Source organism: Hemiscyllium ocellatum, chromosome 11 (assembly GCF_020745735.1).
Source record: "Hemiscyllium ocellatum isolate sHemOce1 chromosome 11, sHemOce1.pat.X.cur, whole genome shotgun sequence".
Lineage (NCBI taxonomy): Eukaryota > Metazoa > Chordata > Chondrichthyes > Orectolobiformes > Hemiscylliidae > Hemiscyllium > Hemiscyllium ocellatum.
The window spans coordinates 92,371,910-92,388,905 of record NC_083411.1 but is presented as its reverse complement, the minus strand read 5'-3'; the positions used below and the strand labels follow the sequence as shown (position 1 = coordinate 92,388,905).

The window sequence follows — 16,996 nt, the reverse complement described above, 5'->3', positions numbered from 1 at the left end:
TAGATTTATTATAATAATGGGGAAAGATGTTGTAAATGGATCTGAGAAGATTAAAACTGAGAAGTGCTATAAGTACCACTCGCTGTGATGATATCATTTGGGATTTGTTGGGAGAACAACTTTGGATTTTTGAGGAGTAAGACCCAACAACCAGGTTCTCCTCATTGACTCTGTAACAATGTCTGTTATATCTGTTATATTTTCCTTTCTCACACTTGACCAAGCAGATTCTATAGATCTTACGGTTAAAGAGGATGCTGACAGCAAACCTACCACCTGGCAAGGTGTTAACTCAGTTTAGCTGTGCATGCACCAACTAACAGCTCTATCAATTGGGACTTCTTCCCAGATGCAGGTGGGGGTTTCACTGTGGAACAATGAACGTTGCTGCCACCTTACTATTGCTGTATCAGATGGACTTGCTGAAAATTGACTTTCAGTTGTGTCTATCTCCTGACAAGGAATATAAAGAACTGAACACCTCACAGAACTTTACTGTACTCCAGACATGGCTGACCATTCAAACAGTGGAAGTAAATCTACATTCAACAGAGTTGCCTGCTTTAGTTAATTGTGGGACTGAATTTACTGGAAACATATTTGAACATTGTAGTACCTGGTATTGGTGAAATATTTATTTACGAATGTCACAGCTGTTATTTTAAAATATTGTTCTCCATGAGCCAGTTAACTTTTGACCATGCTTGTTTTAAAGTAATTGTACCCTCTACGACTTGGGAAGAAATTGAAATTCAACAATGAATACTATATCTTGGGAATAAAACTATTCCTTCATTCAGTAACACTATGACAATCAGTGACATCAAAGAATAAAGTAATTCAGATATAAATTTAGAAACTTCCATATTTATCACAGTGTACAAAAAAAAGTATTTATTTATTTCCATTTCTTGTACCATAGGTACAAAATCTTCCAGTGGTTACTTCCACTGACTACAGAGTATTTATGTCTTCACACAATTGAACTGTTTCATACTCAGAAGGAAAATACAGGAAAACATGTATGATGATGACAGATAAGGACAGGGTCAGATTACATCAAACAAGTCTGTGGTTCCTCGCTGTTCAACAGCTTGTTCATAATCACTGCCTAGACCCACTAAGAATGGTTGGGTGCTTTTAATGCTCTTCAGGAAAGGAATGAAGAGAAAAATGGAACCCATCATGTGGTTGTTCAAAAGATGTTGGAGTTCATAATGACATATTCAAGTGCAAACACAAATAAGAATATATACATTGCTTCAGTAATATCTGTATGTTACAATTAGCTCTCTTCGTCATCTTTTATGAAGTTAATGTTATTGTGGACATTTGTAACTTCTGGATGCTGATGTGTGCTACATTCTGTTTCATCCTCATTGAATCCATCATTGCTTTGGCCCTTCAGATGTTTCTTCCTCACTTCTTCAAACAATCGCAAGACCTTCAGTCAAAATGTAAATAAAATTAGTAAGTTGACCCAAAACATGTGCTTTGAACTTTTAGGGCTGAAATGATGGACTGGAATTTCCTACGAGTGGCAAACTCATGAATATTGCCACTTAAACCTTTGCCTTTTTTTAACAAAAGAAGGGAACTCAGCGTTTATGAGAGGAGATTACACTCCGGGCTCCCTCACAAATCCAGAAATCCTTGATTTTTATTGTTCTTTCATAGCGTGGTACTGTCATAGGAAGGCAAACACGCTCTTGTACTCAGCAGTCAGCTACTGTGACCTGGAAATTGAAGGTCCTTTCAGCTGCTGTCTAAGGGCAAGGATAAGGATGCAGGAAAGACAGGGTGCCAGATGGTTGCAGTACAGTGCCAAGTACATAGGGTGCCAGGTGCGTAAGATATCAGCTAAGGATGAGGTAGGGTGCCAAATGTAGTAAACCATATGAACAGGAGGAATATGATTCCAGTTTAGTAGGATGCCAGTTGGGTATAGTGCCAAGTGAAGAATTTTCAAGCTGGGCAGGGTGTCAGCTGGTTAAGGGATAGGATGCTAGATTTGGTGGGGCTAGGGTGCCAGCTAGGCAAGGGAAAGAGTGCCAGATGAGAACGGTGCCAATGTAGGATGCCAGGTCAGTATAGAGCCAGAATGTAATGTGGCAATGTAAGTGATCCAGTATTTAGCATAGGTAGGGGAAGGAGAAATTGAGCTGAAAATGTGTTGCTGGAAAAGTGCAGCAGGTCAGGCAGCATCCAAGGAGCAGGAGCAGGATTCCTGAAGAAGGGCTCATGCTCCTTGGATGCTGCCTGACCTGCTGCGTTTTTCCAGCAACACATTTTTAGCTCTGATCTCCAGCATCTGCAGTCCTCACTTTCTCCTAGAAGGAGAAATTGAGTCTGGCAGGACGTGGGAAGGACAGGTGACATTGTTGCATCTGGACAGTTTGTGTCCAGCAGTGATGGGGAGGTCAGGTTGGGCAGGGAAGGGGGATTGTCTTGGATGAGGTTGATTCTAGTGGGAAAGTGGAGGTGCAAGTGGAGGGGTCATTTTATCAGGTCCTTCAGGAAAGGGTCTGTCCATTTTGGGGTGAATCAGGTTGGCTGTACTGGAGGTGGGAGATAGAGTGAATGTCAGATCCTTGATGGGGGGTGGGGGTGGAGTTGGGGTGGGGTTGGGGCATGTGGGGTTTACTGTCAGGGTCTGATAGGTGTAGGTGTTCCGAGCGAGATCTCCTTGAAGGTAGGTGAGCTAGGCAATATATTTTGTTGTTTAACTTTCCACTGTTACAATTTTACTTAGTTTTATTGAACCCCTTTGAATCCTTGAATTTAAATGGAGACTTTCAGAGGACTTCAGGACCACAAGGCCAACTTCAATGTTAAGGAAATCAGCGAGGTAGAATCGCTGAAGAACATTTCTACTTCCACCTGGGGGGGGCAGATGCAATAACGAAGATGGGACAAGGGAACCTACAAAATTACATTGAACTATGAAAATATTCAGATTAGTAAGCAACAAATATCAGACAGTTATTCAGAAGTTCTTTTGATCTATTTTGATCCAATGCATGAAATAGAATGATGAGAACAAAATTCCTGGAAGCATTTAATAATCAATTTGATCATAAAACAGTTGAGATTTTGGGTGGGGGGGGGGGCGGGGGTAGGAAAGGAAGGTTAATTTCAGAGTCTTTCTGGATGAATAAGTTAAATGGAGTCAAATGTGTTCTTCATCTGTAATTAATTTTCAAACCTTTCAGTTTTATTATTAAACGAATCCCCATTTTAGGACAATCACTTAAAAGCAGATTTCAGGGAACAAATGTGATACATCAATGCAGCAGATAGTATTCATAATTATACCTGTGATTTGGGCACAAGACCAACTCTAAAGAAACCCAGTGTTCCTGTCTCTATCTTGGTGCAATCCACAACTGTAGAGGCAATGTTTTCTGGTGAAGGACCATCACACAACACAGCATCAACCTGTACCATGGAGAAACAACTTTTTTGAGTAAAATCTGTAATTTTAAATGTTAATTATTTTCTGAAGTCAAAGAATAAGTTGTAAACAAATAGGACCTTGTTGCCAAGTTTGGCATAGACTTGGTTGTGGTGAGTGGTGTCTGCTTCTCCAGTTGGGTTTGCTGATGTCACTGCTATAGGCCCCACCTGAACATACAGAAAGCAATGAGTTAGGACGTCAATCAGTGGAAGCCACATTCTCAATCTCTGTTCTATGCTGATTTCAGAATCCACAGACAGGAAAGAGGGAACTCGTAAATTAGAATGTAGTGCCATCACTGACATGCTTGCTTCCTGCTCAGTCACACCATTATTCTATGAGTGGCAAGGGATCTCTTTAAGTGTGCAGTTAATTATTTTAGCAATTGGATTTAAAAGACTAATATAGATTTCAAAGACACTCTGTTATCCATTAATTTGTATGTCGCTTACAGAGACATGTGTGGTACCTCCATTTTTTCTACCTGACTAACTTTGTTATATGACACGATGTCATAACCGATGTGTCCAGTATTAGCACATTCGAAGCAGACAGCTCAATGGTATTTTAATGAAAATATAAAGCCATTTGAAAATGACCCCATCAAACTAAGCAACAATTAATGTTAACTCTGCTTGCTCTCCACAGATGCTGTCAGACCTGCTGAGTTTTTCCAGCAATATTTGTTTCTGATTTCCAGCATCTGCACTTCATTCGGATATTTCATTTAATAAGACTCGAGCTACCCATTGTTTCATGGTCAAGAACATTTCCATTGAAACAAGCATAGAGATTCTGTAAAAGCTGTCATCACTTAAAGTTAATAAAGAAATCCAAAATAACTCTTATTATAGTTTGCATATTCAACAAAAAAGCTATTTGGCGAGGTAGGAATCTTACCTGATCAATGAGGTGTGTGGTAACAGTGCAGTCTGGAATTCTTATGGCAATACTCTGAGGAGTTCCAATGTATTTTTCTGCATGTTGCAGTCCAAATAAGTTCAACCACTCTCCTTTTAATGATAAGAATATTTATTAACACCGTAGTTACTTTTCCACATTTATTTAACTTATATTGTGACAAAATACCCGATGTTGCAACATTGAGTATTCACAAGTTTAGAAAATGAATTATAATCATGAGTCCGTGATATATAGTTGAAATGTTTTAATTCTAACCTTGGCAGACAGGATAATTCTTAACAGAAGTGAGACTCTTTCCCAAACGGAGACTATAAACACAGCTAGTGAGTCACCTTAGATTGCATTAAAACTCCAAAATCTGGTTAAATAGCAACATTGGGAGAGAACAGATTTCCTAAATGCTATTGGAACTGCAAAAGGACAGAGTTCATGAGGTTAACAATTAAGTGACGATGAGCAGATATGCAACATTGCAAAGCAGTCTTACCTCTGGGGATGACAAGACTGATGGAGGAAGGCCAAACTTCCTGCATGAGGTCCCAGAGTAGAGGACTCAATAGATGTTTTGCTGGTTCTAGCTGGGCAACATTGGAAATCCATAAAGACATTGGCCTCTCTTTGGCTTGTTTCTTTGTACTGTGAAGATAATAAAAAGGTAAGTAAAATCTCTCACCAATTTGTGTCTGTCAATACCATTTTTAAAAGTTTTAAAATGGTAGCATGTTGCAGCTACTTGTATTTGGAATACAGAACATAGAACATAGAAAAATACAGCGCAGTACAGGCCCTTTGGCCCTTGGTGATGCGCCGACCCAAGCCCACCTAACCTACACTAGCCCACTATCCTCCATATGCCTATCCAATGCCCATTTAAATGCCCATAAAGAGGGAGAGTCCACCACTGCTACTGGCAGAGCATTCCATGAACTCACGACTCACTGAGTAAAGAATCTACCCCTAACATCTGTCCTATACCTACCTCCCCTTAATTTAAAGCTGTGCCCCCTCATAATAGCTGACTCCACATGTGGAATAAGTCATTTAATTCAGTAAAGTTTAGTAAAATGAATCAAATAAATAGAAAACTGGATTTCGTGTAGGTTTTATTTTAAATCTGCAGGTTGTTGTAACTTTGCTTCTTTCAAAATTATGCCAGATGAATTCAAATTTCATAAATCCATCATGTGAAAGTGGAGTTCTGTACTCCAGTTTTACAGATATGTCACTACTGACCTAATGAGTAATGGGATTTGCAGCAATGTCACAAGATAATATATCGACAAACAAATCTAAACTATATTTGATCCAGTTGAAATTTCATTCTTCTAATCTTAGTAGTCAACAGCAGCAAATCATCCCACATCCGTTTTCTGTTTCCAAATATAGTATATTGTTTTGCAAGATACATTACTGTAATATTTCCTCAAAAACTGAAACCTTTAGTACTCTTCAAAAGAAAGCAGAACATCCAAAGCAAAACTATTCATACTTGTAAGCCTTTTCAACAGCATCTGGACGGTTGCAAGCTGCCACCAACACATACACAGTGTCTGTTGGAATACCACATGTCCCTCCATTTTTCATAATCTCTGCAGAAAAAAAGTGATGTTTTTATTGTGTAAATCTGGAAAGCATTAAGTTTTAAAAATAGGATTGCCAGAGATTTTGTCTTCTGGAAATATGCAACTGTAAGATTACAAGGGGAATTGACAAGGTTAATTCTGGTAATTCATTACTTGTTGAAAGCACAAGTAAAAAATTATGTAGCTGAGAATGAATGAAAATCACACAAAATAAAAGTAGCACTACTGGGCACTTTTCGACTGGAACTATCTACTTAATTCCATTTGTTTGTCCTTTCCTCATATTCTTCTTTTTTAAATATATATTTATTATCTTTTAAATATATGGGTACAGCAAGTACACTTAATGTAACATCATTTCACTTTGGAAAAGAAAATTCCAACATGCCCTTCATTCTTCTCGTGATCACCTGAGCCAATGTTTCTTGATTATCAAATTGACAATAAATCAAAGCAACCTTTTCACTACTGCCTGTCTCAAAACCAGTTACAACTGCCTATTAACCCAGATTTTTCAATGGGATAACTCCTCATTTTCCACAATTTCTTCACACTAAAACCTCCTTATTTTAATAAACATTTCTTGTTTCCTTTCAATTACTACCATGTTTCTGCAAGGTTGTGAAGGTTTGTAGCTCAGGTTGAGGTTTAGGATGTAGGTTTGCTCGCTGAGCTGTAGGTTTGACATCCAGACGTTTCATTACCTGGAAGGTAACATCATCAGTGGCGACCTCCAAGTGAAGCGAAGCTGTTGTCTCCTGCTTTCTATTTATAAATTTCTCCTGGATGGGGTTCCTGGGGTTTGTGGTGATGTCATTTCCTGTTTGTTTTCTGAGGGGTTGATAGATGGCATCTAGATCTATGCGTTTGTTTATGGCGTTGTGGCTGGAGTGCCAGACCTCTAGGAATTCTTTGGCATGTCTTTGCTTAGCCTGTCCCAGGATAGATGTGTTGTCCCAGTCGAAATGATGGTTTTTTTCATCCGTGCATAGGGCTACGAGGAGAGAGGGTCGTGTGTTTATGTGGCTAGCTGGTGTTCTTGTATCCTGGTGGCTAACTTTCTTCCTGTTTGTCCTACATAGTGTTTGTGGCAGTCCTTGCATGAACATTTGTAGATGACGTTGGTTTTGTTCATGGGTTCTACTGGGTCTTTTAAGTTTGTTAGTTTTTGTTTGAGAGTGTTGGTGGGTTTGTGTGCAACTAGGATTCTGAGGAGTCTTAGTAGTCTGGCTATCATTTCTGAAACTTCTTTGATGTATGGTAAGGTGGTTAGGGTTTCTGGCTGTGTTTGGTCTGCTTGTCGTGGTTTGTTCTTGAGGAATCTGTGCACTGTATTATTTGAGTATCCATTCTTCTTGGATATGTTGTATAGGTGACTTTCCTCTGTTTTCTGAAGTTTGTCTGTGCTGCAGTGTGTGGTGGCTAGTTGGAATAGTGTTCTGATACAGCTTCGTTTGTGTGTGTTGGGATGGTTGCTGGTGTAGTTAAGTATTTGGTCAGTGTTTGTCGGTTTTCTGTATACGCAGGTTTGTAGTTCTCCATTGTGCTTTCTTTCGACTGTGACGTCCAGAAATGCAAATTTGTTGTTGGTTTCTTCCTCCTTTGTGAACTTTATGCCAGTGAGGGTGTTGTTAATGATGTTAAATGTCTCTTCTTCTTGTTTCGTTTTATGATGACAAAGGTGTCATCTATGTAGCAGACCCAGATTTTTGGTTTGATGGTTGGTAGGGCTGTTTGTTCTAGTCTTTGCATTACCGGTTCTGCTAGGAATCCTGATAGCGGAGATCCCACGGGTGTGCTGTTGGTTTGTTTGTAGACTATGTTGTTGAAAGTGAAGTGGGTGGTGAGGCACAGGTCCACGAGCTTCATGATGTTTTCGTTGGTAATGTGATTGATGGTGGTTGGGGTCTGTGTGAAGGTTTCTTTTAAATGTGTGGTAAGTGTTTCCTTTGCCAGGTCGATGTTGATGGAGGTGAACAGTGCTGTTACATCGAATGAGATCATTGCTTCGTCTTCCTCTATTTTGGTGTTTTTGATGATTTTTAGGAATTCCTGGGTGGAGTGGATGGAGTGCTGTGACTCCTCTACTAGATATTACAGTCTTGCATATAGTTCTTTGGCCAGTCTGTAAGTTGGTGTTCCGGGTAGTGAGACTATGGGTCTGAGGGGGGGTTCCTGGTTTATCGATTTTTGGTAGTCCATAGAATCGTGGGGTGTTGGTCCCGTCGGGTTTCATTTTCTGGAATTCCGTCTTGTTTAATTGTCCGGAATTGTGTAATTTTCTTCGGAGACATGTAATTTTGTTTCTTAGTTGTGGGGTCGGGTCTAGCGCCACCTGTTGGTAGGTGTTGGTGTCTGCGAGTAGTGCATTAGCTTTCTCTATGTAGTCCCTTCTGTTCAGAATGACTGTGAGCCGACCATTGTCTGCAGGTAATATAACGATGTTTTTGTCTTTTTTGAGGTTTTCTAGGGCTTTCTTTTCTTGTGTGTTCAGTTTGTTTCCTTCCCTCTTTTGGCTCAGAGTAGGTGCAACTGTCTGTCTCATCGTTTGTTGCGTTTCTTCCGTGAGATTGTTGTCCTTCAACGTGGTTTCTAATGCTGCTAGGAAATCCTTCTTGTCAGCGTCTCGGTAATTGACATTTAATCCTTTGACTAGTACCGCTTCTTCTGTGTCTGATAGGGAGGGTCTGGTCTGATAAGTTCTTTATTCATGCCCCTGTGTTATTGGTTTTGTCTTTTTTTTGTGTGTTTGTCAAGTTTTTTGTTCAGGTCCCGATTTTTCTTTATCTGCGTTTGTCGTTGTTTGGTGTTTATGGCTTGTTCTACTGTGTCTGTTCATTCTTAATTTGTTGCTTGTTTGAATAACAGTTTTGGCGCACAATTTCCCGATTGTATTTTCGGAGTCTGTGGTGGGCGTCATTGATTAGTTCTCGGAGTATTCTGCGGCTGTCTCAAACAAAAGCTAACAAACTTAAAAGACACAGTACAACCTATGGACAAAACCAACGTCATCTACAAAATTCAATGCAAGGACTGCCACAAACACTATGTAGGACAAACAGGAAGAAAGTTAGCCACCAGGATATATGAACACCAGCTAGCCACAAAAAGACATGATCCTCTCCCCCTCGTAGCCCTACACACGGATGAAAAAAAAACACCATTTCGACTGGGACAACACATCTATCCTTGGACAGGCTAAGCAAAGACATGCCAGAGAATTCCTAGAGGCCTGGCACTCCAACCACAACGCCATTAACAAACGCATAGATCGAGATGCCATCTATCAACCCCTCAGAAAACGAACGGGAAACGACATCACCAAAAACCCCAGGAACCCCATCCAGGAGAAAGATATAAATAGAAAGCAGGAGACAACAGTTTCACTTCACTTGGAGGCTGTCACTGATGATGTTACCTAGCCAGGTAATGAAATGTCCGGATATCAAACCTACAGCTCAGCGAGCAAACCTACACCCTAAACTACCATGTTTCCTATGGTGAGTGCATATAACTGCATGGAATACTTTAGTTGTAATCTAAATATTATTTTGTAGAGATGTAACACCACTTGCCTGCTTTTATATTCCATATCCAATACATCAAACCCAGCCCTTAGGTTACCTTTCCAAAGCATTTTCTACCTTTTAGAACATAGAACATAGAACATAGAACATAGAATATAGAACCTTTACTGATCTACCTATCTGCATACTGAGTTATCTTTGTTACTTCACCTTTTAGCATTAACCATCTATGGCATTTCTGTTTTACTGTTCCTTCCCAAAATGTATTATTTCATATTCCATATACACAATAACATCTATCTCATATATTTCTGTCTTTCTAACTTATGTGCATTTCTGTGTCATCTGCCTTCCTTACAATTTGCCAAGACCCAAGTTTGGTATAATTAACAAATTCAAATTCCATTTGCCCCAAAATTCAAGCCATTTGTACAGAAGTTAATTGACCTCTGGAATAAGACACTAAGGAAAGTTAGGAAGCAGACATAGTGTGAGTACATTCAAGATACAAAAGAGTACCTTTATGGAAGGTGCTTTTATTGTTCCTAGTAAATTCTACATTACTATGTCATTACTTGCATCCATTTCAACATGTCAGAAGACACAGTAAATGTAAAACAGGTTGTAGGCTAACAGTCCAGTAGTTAAGTGTAAGTAATTGTTGCAGGCAACAGCCATCCACATGAATAATTACATTTCATGGAAAGAAATAATTTTGTAAGATAGGTTACTTGATATGAACACAATAATGATTTGATTGAATTTGTACTTAACTTTTTTTTGTACCTTTATGAACTTTACCTGCTATTTTTCTGACTGAGCTGGTTTTTCTGGAAGACAAATGAGGGCATATGGAGTTGCTGTGTCCAAATCCACAGAGGCTGGCCCAGGCACGTCCCAATGGCAACTGAGGTTTCTCAAAGCTCTGGTTAAACAGGGTGGCCAGAAAGCAGTAAAAGCTAACTAAACCAAAAATGATGGTGACCCCAATATCATATCCAAAAGGATTTGAATTAATGGCATCCAAAAGAAAGCTGATCAGAATCAGCTGAAAGCTGAGAGAAAAGGCAAACCACGCTGCATTAAGAAACAAAGTCCCTATCACCACAAAGCCATTAAAAATCAGGAAGCAAATAATTCCTACTGCAATACCAAACCCCCTAGTAGACCCATAGAGGCCACCATATCTAGTCAAACCCCAGATTATCCATATTAAGCCATACAAGATGAAAGCACAACTTTCCAAGGTTTTACCACGAGAAAAAGAAATTGAACCACATATAAGCTGAAGAAGTCCTCCAGGAATGATAATCCAGGGTAGGACAACAGTGGCTAAAGGTATAGAAGTATTGACTGATATAGTGATAGCGAAAGCAGCTACAACGTTACAGGCATGAGCTAGAATTTCAGCATCTGAGTATTTGGAATATCCCAAATAAGGACTGTGTGTGTCGTTATCTGACTTTGGTGTTAATGCATTCATCCTAATGAGAAAACCCTTTATGATCCCTTTTCCAGTGGGAATAGTAATGGATCCAATACTATTGAAAAGGGAAATGAAAGCTAAGCAAGCAGATGCCACAAATACAGCTACACTGACACCTTGTGCCCCACCATGAAAGAAACCAGTTGGGTGAGCTGCCACTGATATACAATAGGAAACAAAAAACAATACATAAATTCCATCAGCTAGACTTTTACTAGCCATAAACAGAGCCAGAATGAAAAACAACACTGCAAGAACAGTAGGAGCTGGAACTGGGAAGAAGGGTTGATTGTCTTGCCAAAGCTTGTAAAGAAAAGCGTAACCTTCAGCAAATTTTAATATTGAGGTTAAACCAAAGAAAGTAGCAGTCAGGCTGTCAATGGCTCTATAAGACAAAACACTGCCAACAATTTGATATACTGCTGCAGTCCACAGCCAGGGGACTTGGCCAACAAACAGATTGGTAGTTACACCCAAAACCTGACATCCTAACACACTGGCAGATAGCATATTTGTGATGTAGCCTAGAACAACTACATCATTTTGAATTGTTTCTGGTTTTAGATAGGTATCAATCTTATGCAGACATGTCCCTGGGAAAATGATTTTTCCTTTACTTAAGGATACAGAAACTCGCCCTAACCCAAAATAAAGCCCTATAAAGAAAACAATTAAATAACTTAAAGCTACGGCAGAAAGCCCAAAAGATTGATCATATAATGCAGCAATTTCATGGGCAGTAGCGAGAGAAATGGCAAAAGCAATCATAGCAAGGATAATTTCCTTTTGAATTAATCCTATCACTCCAATGATGAAGAGCCCCAAGGTGAAAGCTGAATAACCAGGGACTAGTGCATTCCTGATCCCATTATCTTGGATGACTTTCTCCCCAATCAATATGCGAATAAGGCCAGTTCCACACCAGAGAGCTGAGACTGTCAGACACAAGTTCACAAATAGCACAGCATGACTTGAATTCTTCCTTATGCCTGTAGAAAAAGCAACCAAAAAAAAAGATGAGGCAGCATATTATCATATACACATAAAATGAATGACAGTGACTATATAATGTACAATAAGCCATTTTCCATGCAACGGGGGTATGCTGGCATTTATACTCCATACAAGTTTACTTCCACACTATTTCATCTAGTTCTTTCTATCAAAAGCATCTTACACTATATGCACAGGAAATAATTTGCCAATTAATGTTGTCTTGTATCACTTTTTCTGTATATTTACAACATTTACTAATGTAGTCTTGTCAGTAAAATTTTAAATTGCATCAAGACCAAACAGTTGATGAATTTGTGAACAATAGTAGTCTCAGCAATGAACAATCCCTGTGGAACACCATTCACAATGCTTCCGTTTCTACGAAAGTAACTTTAACTCCTACACTCTATTTTCTGTTTTGTAGTTGACACAGTCATGGAGTCATACAGCATGGAAACTGGCCCTTTGGTCCATTCATCCATGCTGAACAGGTTTCCCAAACTAAACTCATCTACATTACTTGCATTTGGCCGATATCCATCTAAAACTTTCCTGTTCATTTACCTGTCCAAACATCTTTAAAATGCTGTAACTGTACCTGCATCTATCACTTCCTCTGGCAGTTCATTCCATATATGAAACATCCTCTGTGTCAAAACATTGCTCCTAAGATCCCTTTTAGATCTTTCTCCTCTCACCTCAAAAATATGCCCCTAGTTCTGAAATCTCCCACTCTAGGGTAAAGACCTTTTCTATTCATCTTAAGTATGCCTCTCATGGTTTTATAAACCTCTATTAGGTCACCTCTCATCCTCCTAAGCACAAAGGAAAAATACTAGCCTATTCAGCCACTCCTTATAACTCAAACCCCCAAACATCCTGGTAAATCTTTTCTGAACCGTTTCTAATTTAATAATACCCTTCCTATACCAGGCTAACCAGAACTGGACAAAGTACTCCAAATGTGGACTCACCAACATCTCGTACAACCTCAACGTGATATCCCAACTCCTGCACTCGATGGTCTGAGTAACGAAGGCAAGTGTGCTAAATGTCTTATTAATCACCCTGGATTAGTGGTGCTGGAAGAGCACAGCAGTTCAGGCAGCATCCAAGTAGCAGTAAAGTTTTGGGCAAAAGCCATTCAGCAGAAATACAGGCAGAGAGCTTGAAGGGTGGAGAGTTGATTTTAACTCTTATTAATCACCCTGTCTACTGTGGCGCAACTTTTAACAAACTATGTACCTGAACCTCTAGGTCACTCTGTTCAACAACAGTACCTAGGATCCTACTATTAACTGTATAAGACGCGTCACTGTTCAGTTTACCAAAATGCAATAACTTGCATTTATCCAAATTAAATTTCGTCTGCAACTCCTCAGTCCACTGGCCCAATTGATCAGCATTCCTATTGAATCTTAGATAATCTTCACTATCGACTATATCAGCAATTTTGGTGTCATCTGCAAACTTACTAACCATGCCTCCTAAATTCTCACCAAAATCATTAATATAATTGACAAACACTAGTGGACCCAGCACTGATCCAAATGGAACACCACTGGTCACATGTCTCCAGTCCAAAAAAAAACCCTCCACCACTACCATCTGTCTCCTAATGTCAAGCCAATTTTGTATCCAATTGACAAGCTCTCCCTGAATCCCATGTGATCTAACTTTACTCATCACTCGATCATGTTAAATTTGTTAAGGCTTTAATAAAGTCTGTAGAGACAATGTTTACCACTCTGACCACACCAACATGTATGTAAATCTTTACTGGGCCCACACTCCACTTCATCACTATTTCTTAGTATATTTCTATTGTGACCTTTCATTCCCTTTGGGAATTTTTCATAATCCCATTTTTGCATCATGATTTGTTTTGCAACTCTGTTGCTTTTTATAACTCAGACTGAATGATGTGAACTTTTTCTTGTATTTTAAGAGCTTCTTCGAGTAGAACAGTGTATTTTACTCAATTGTTTACCTTGTTTCTTAACCACAAGAATTGTCTTTTTACAGATATATATTGGTTGTCTATTGTATCAAATATTTTGTTTCAAACCTCATCCTTCTAAGGTTTGTCTTATTTCAATTTGTCAGAATGGAATACTATGTGCAATTGTGGTCTTATCTGAGGAAAACATACCAGGATAGATGCAGAACTGATGCTCCCCTTACAGAAGAAACTGGAACTCTGTATGTGCAGAGGTGAAAGTAAAAGATTCTTCCACTTAAGATGGAGACAGGGTTTTTTTCTCTCAAAAGGGGAATTTGTCTGTGGAACTCTTTAACCCAAAGGCTGGTGAAAGCAGGGTCATTGAATATTTTGAAAGCTGAGGTAGATGCTTGACCAGGAAGAGATGTAAAATTGGGTTGAGCCACAGTTAGATCAGCCAAAAACATACAGAATTGCTAGTGAGGCTAAAGAGGCCATTTTGGCCTTCACCTATGTTTATTTGATCTTCTCGAAAGAGTAAAAAGTGAGGTCTGCAGATGCTGGAGATCAGAGCTGAAAATGTGTTACTGGTTAAAGCGCAGCAGGTCAGGCAGCATCCAAGGAACAGGAAATTCAACGTTTCCTGATGAAGGGCTTATGCCCGAAACATCGAATTTCCTGTTCCTTGGATGCTGCCTGACCTGCTGCGCTTCTAGAAAGAGGGCAATGAAGTTCACTAGACCGGTTCTTGGGATGAACATGTTGTTTAATGAATAGAGATTGAGCAGACTACACCTATATTGTCTGGCATTGAGAAGACTGAAAAACAATTTCTTTGAACTATAATATTTTTAAGAAGCTTGAGTTGGCAGATACTGAGAAAATATTTTCGTGGTTGAACAATCTAGCACGTGGGTTCACACTCTCAGAATGAGGTGTCAACTATGCAGTGCTGCAATGAGGCAAAATATCTTCACTGAAAAGCTGGTGAATCTTTGGAATTCTGTAGCCAGAAAGCTGTGAATGTTCAGTAGCTGATTGGGCTCAAGTCACAGATTAATAGATTTTCAGGTTTTAGAAAATTCAGGGTTTTGAAGATGATGCAGAAAGATAGCAGGTGCACAGGAAGATCAATCATAAGCGGTTGAATAAAATAGCAGGCTTGAAGCGCCAAGTGGAGTGCTATTGGCTCTTTTATGTTCTTATGACTTCCAAAATTTCAAATCTAGTCAGACTGTTAACTAAATCTAGTCCATTAATCATCAATAAATCTGGTATTATCCTTTCTTCAGTATTGGATGTAATGTGTCACTGATACATTGGAGGCAGTGTGTACCATCCAAAAACTGCAGGACTAGATTGGGTTGGGATATTGGTCGGCATGGACGAGTTGGACCGAAGGGTCTGTTTCCGTGCTGTAGATCTCTATAACTCTATTACTTAGAAGATCAAGGGCAGCTCTTAGATGGGAACGTCACCACCTGCAAGCTTCCCTCCTAGTCACACACCAAACTTGTTTGTAATTAGACTGCGGTTCCTTCACTGTCACTAAGTCAATAGGCAGGAACTCTCATCCTCCAGCACTGGTATACCTATCGGCAAGGAGTGCAGTGGTTCAAGAAGACACCACTTTCTCAAGGAGAAAGTGAGGTCTGTGGATGCTGGAGATCAGAGCAGAAAATGTGTTGCTGGAAAAGCGCAGCAGGTCAGGCAGCATCCAAGGAACAGAAGATTCGACGTTTCGGGCATGTTCTGGTGGAATTTGAATTTATGACATCAAAGCATTATCTTGGGAGTCTGGGATTATTACACACTGTCTCCCTTGACTAGCCTAGGGGTAAAGGGACATTTCAGTTCTTGAGCTCACTGAGAAGTCTGACTGAATGATTAATTCATTTTAATTACCAAAACATTAACGTAGTAATCCTGCTCAGAGCACTGTTCAACAGTAGTATGCATCACAGGTAGACTTTTAACACCTTGAGTCAATTGCTGAGGTGCACTTCTATTGAGTGAGGCGTTTCACACATGTGAGATGAACCTTGCTAAGTAATATGTAATCTTCAGGCAAGCCAACATCAAAAACAAATGAAAACCTCTCAAGTTCACTACTTACCACTTTCTCAAGGGCAATTAAAGATGGGGCTACACTAGGACCGAGCCAGTAACGCCAGCATCAGGAGAACGAATGGGATAGTAACAAAGTTGTAATTATCGCGCCCTACACGCTGATTCACGGAGGGGTCTAGAACACTGGCAATGTATTGGGCAAACTAACGACACGATGCGTTGATTGCGATGTCACGAACTTTAACAGATCTTAATAGTACGATGTTTCTCAATGTTTCTGATACCTGTATATCCGACCAGAACCGCCACGATAAGTAACAAAATTCCGAGAGCCGTGTGAGGAATTAACGGCGCTGTGCTGTAGCGATCCACAGCCAACAATAGCGCACCTGACAGACAATAGGGGAAGGAAAAAAATATTAAAAAGATACACTAAGTCTGTAAAAAGGCATTTCTGCGGCAATTCATTGCCACCGTTTACCTGCACATGTAGCTAGGATGCCCACGGAATAATGCAGAGTCTCGGTGGCTTCTTGCAGTTGGGACATCTCCGGATGGGGAAATGGAACGGGTTATTAAAAAGCTCGCTCCCTGAGCTCAGCTCTTCAATACTGGAGCGTCACGGCTGGATAATGGCTGTGATGTGTTTCAGTATTGGTTACACTCCGATCCTGCTAGAGTCTGCCTTCCAGCTATCCTTTATATAAACTCACCACGCCCTCCTTTCAGTGTCAAATATGTACCACTGGGTATGCAAATCCAGCAGGAAACGTCAACCTGGGGATTTCATACACTCTGTTAATGCCGCACATGAAATTTCAAGGTATAAAAAACCGCTGTGAGCAGAGCTTCTAAAATCACGGATTAAAAAGAAAAAAAAAGTTTACAATTTACAACCCGGCGATTCCTTTATAATTTAAATAGAACAAATCTGTCAAAAACATAGTTACATCTGAGATGTATATTTCCCGGGGAAAATAGAATTGTCAATGGAGTGATTTCTCTCGTTGC

The 16,996-nt window shown here is 39.8% G+C and overlaps 1 protein-coding gene across 1 annotated transcript; it reads right to left on the bottom strand.

Annotated features, from left to right (window-relative positions):
• Positions 1-887: 887 nt before the first annotated feature.
• Positions 888-16,643, bottom strand: si:ch211-153b23.4 (uncharacterized protein LOC335392 homolog). The gene is made up of 9 exons (XM_060832256.1): positions 16,467-16,643; positions 16,270-16,374; positions 10,293-11,966; positions 5,871-5,970; positions 4,869-5,017; positions 4,358-4,470; positions 3,535-3,624; positions 3,316-3,438; positions 888-1,444 (listed from the first exon to the last, which is right to left on the bottom strand). The coding sequence occupies exons 1-9, from the start codon at positions 16,531-16,533 to the stop codon at positions 1,286-1,288; spliced, it is 2,580 nt and encodes an 859-aa protein (XP_060688239.1). The 5' UTR covers positions 16,534-16,643; the 3' UTR covers positions 888-1,285.
• Positions 16,644-16,996: the final 353 nt, after the last annotated feature.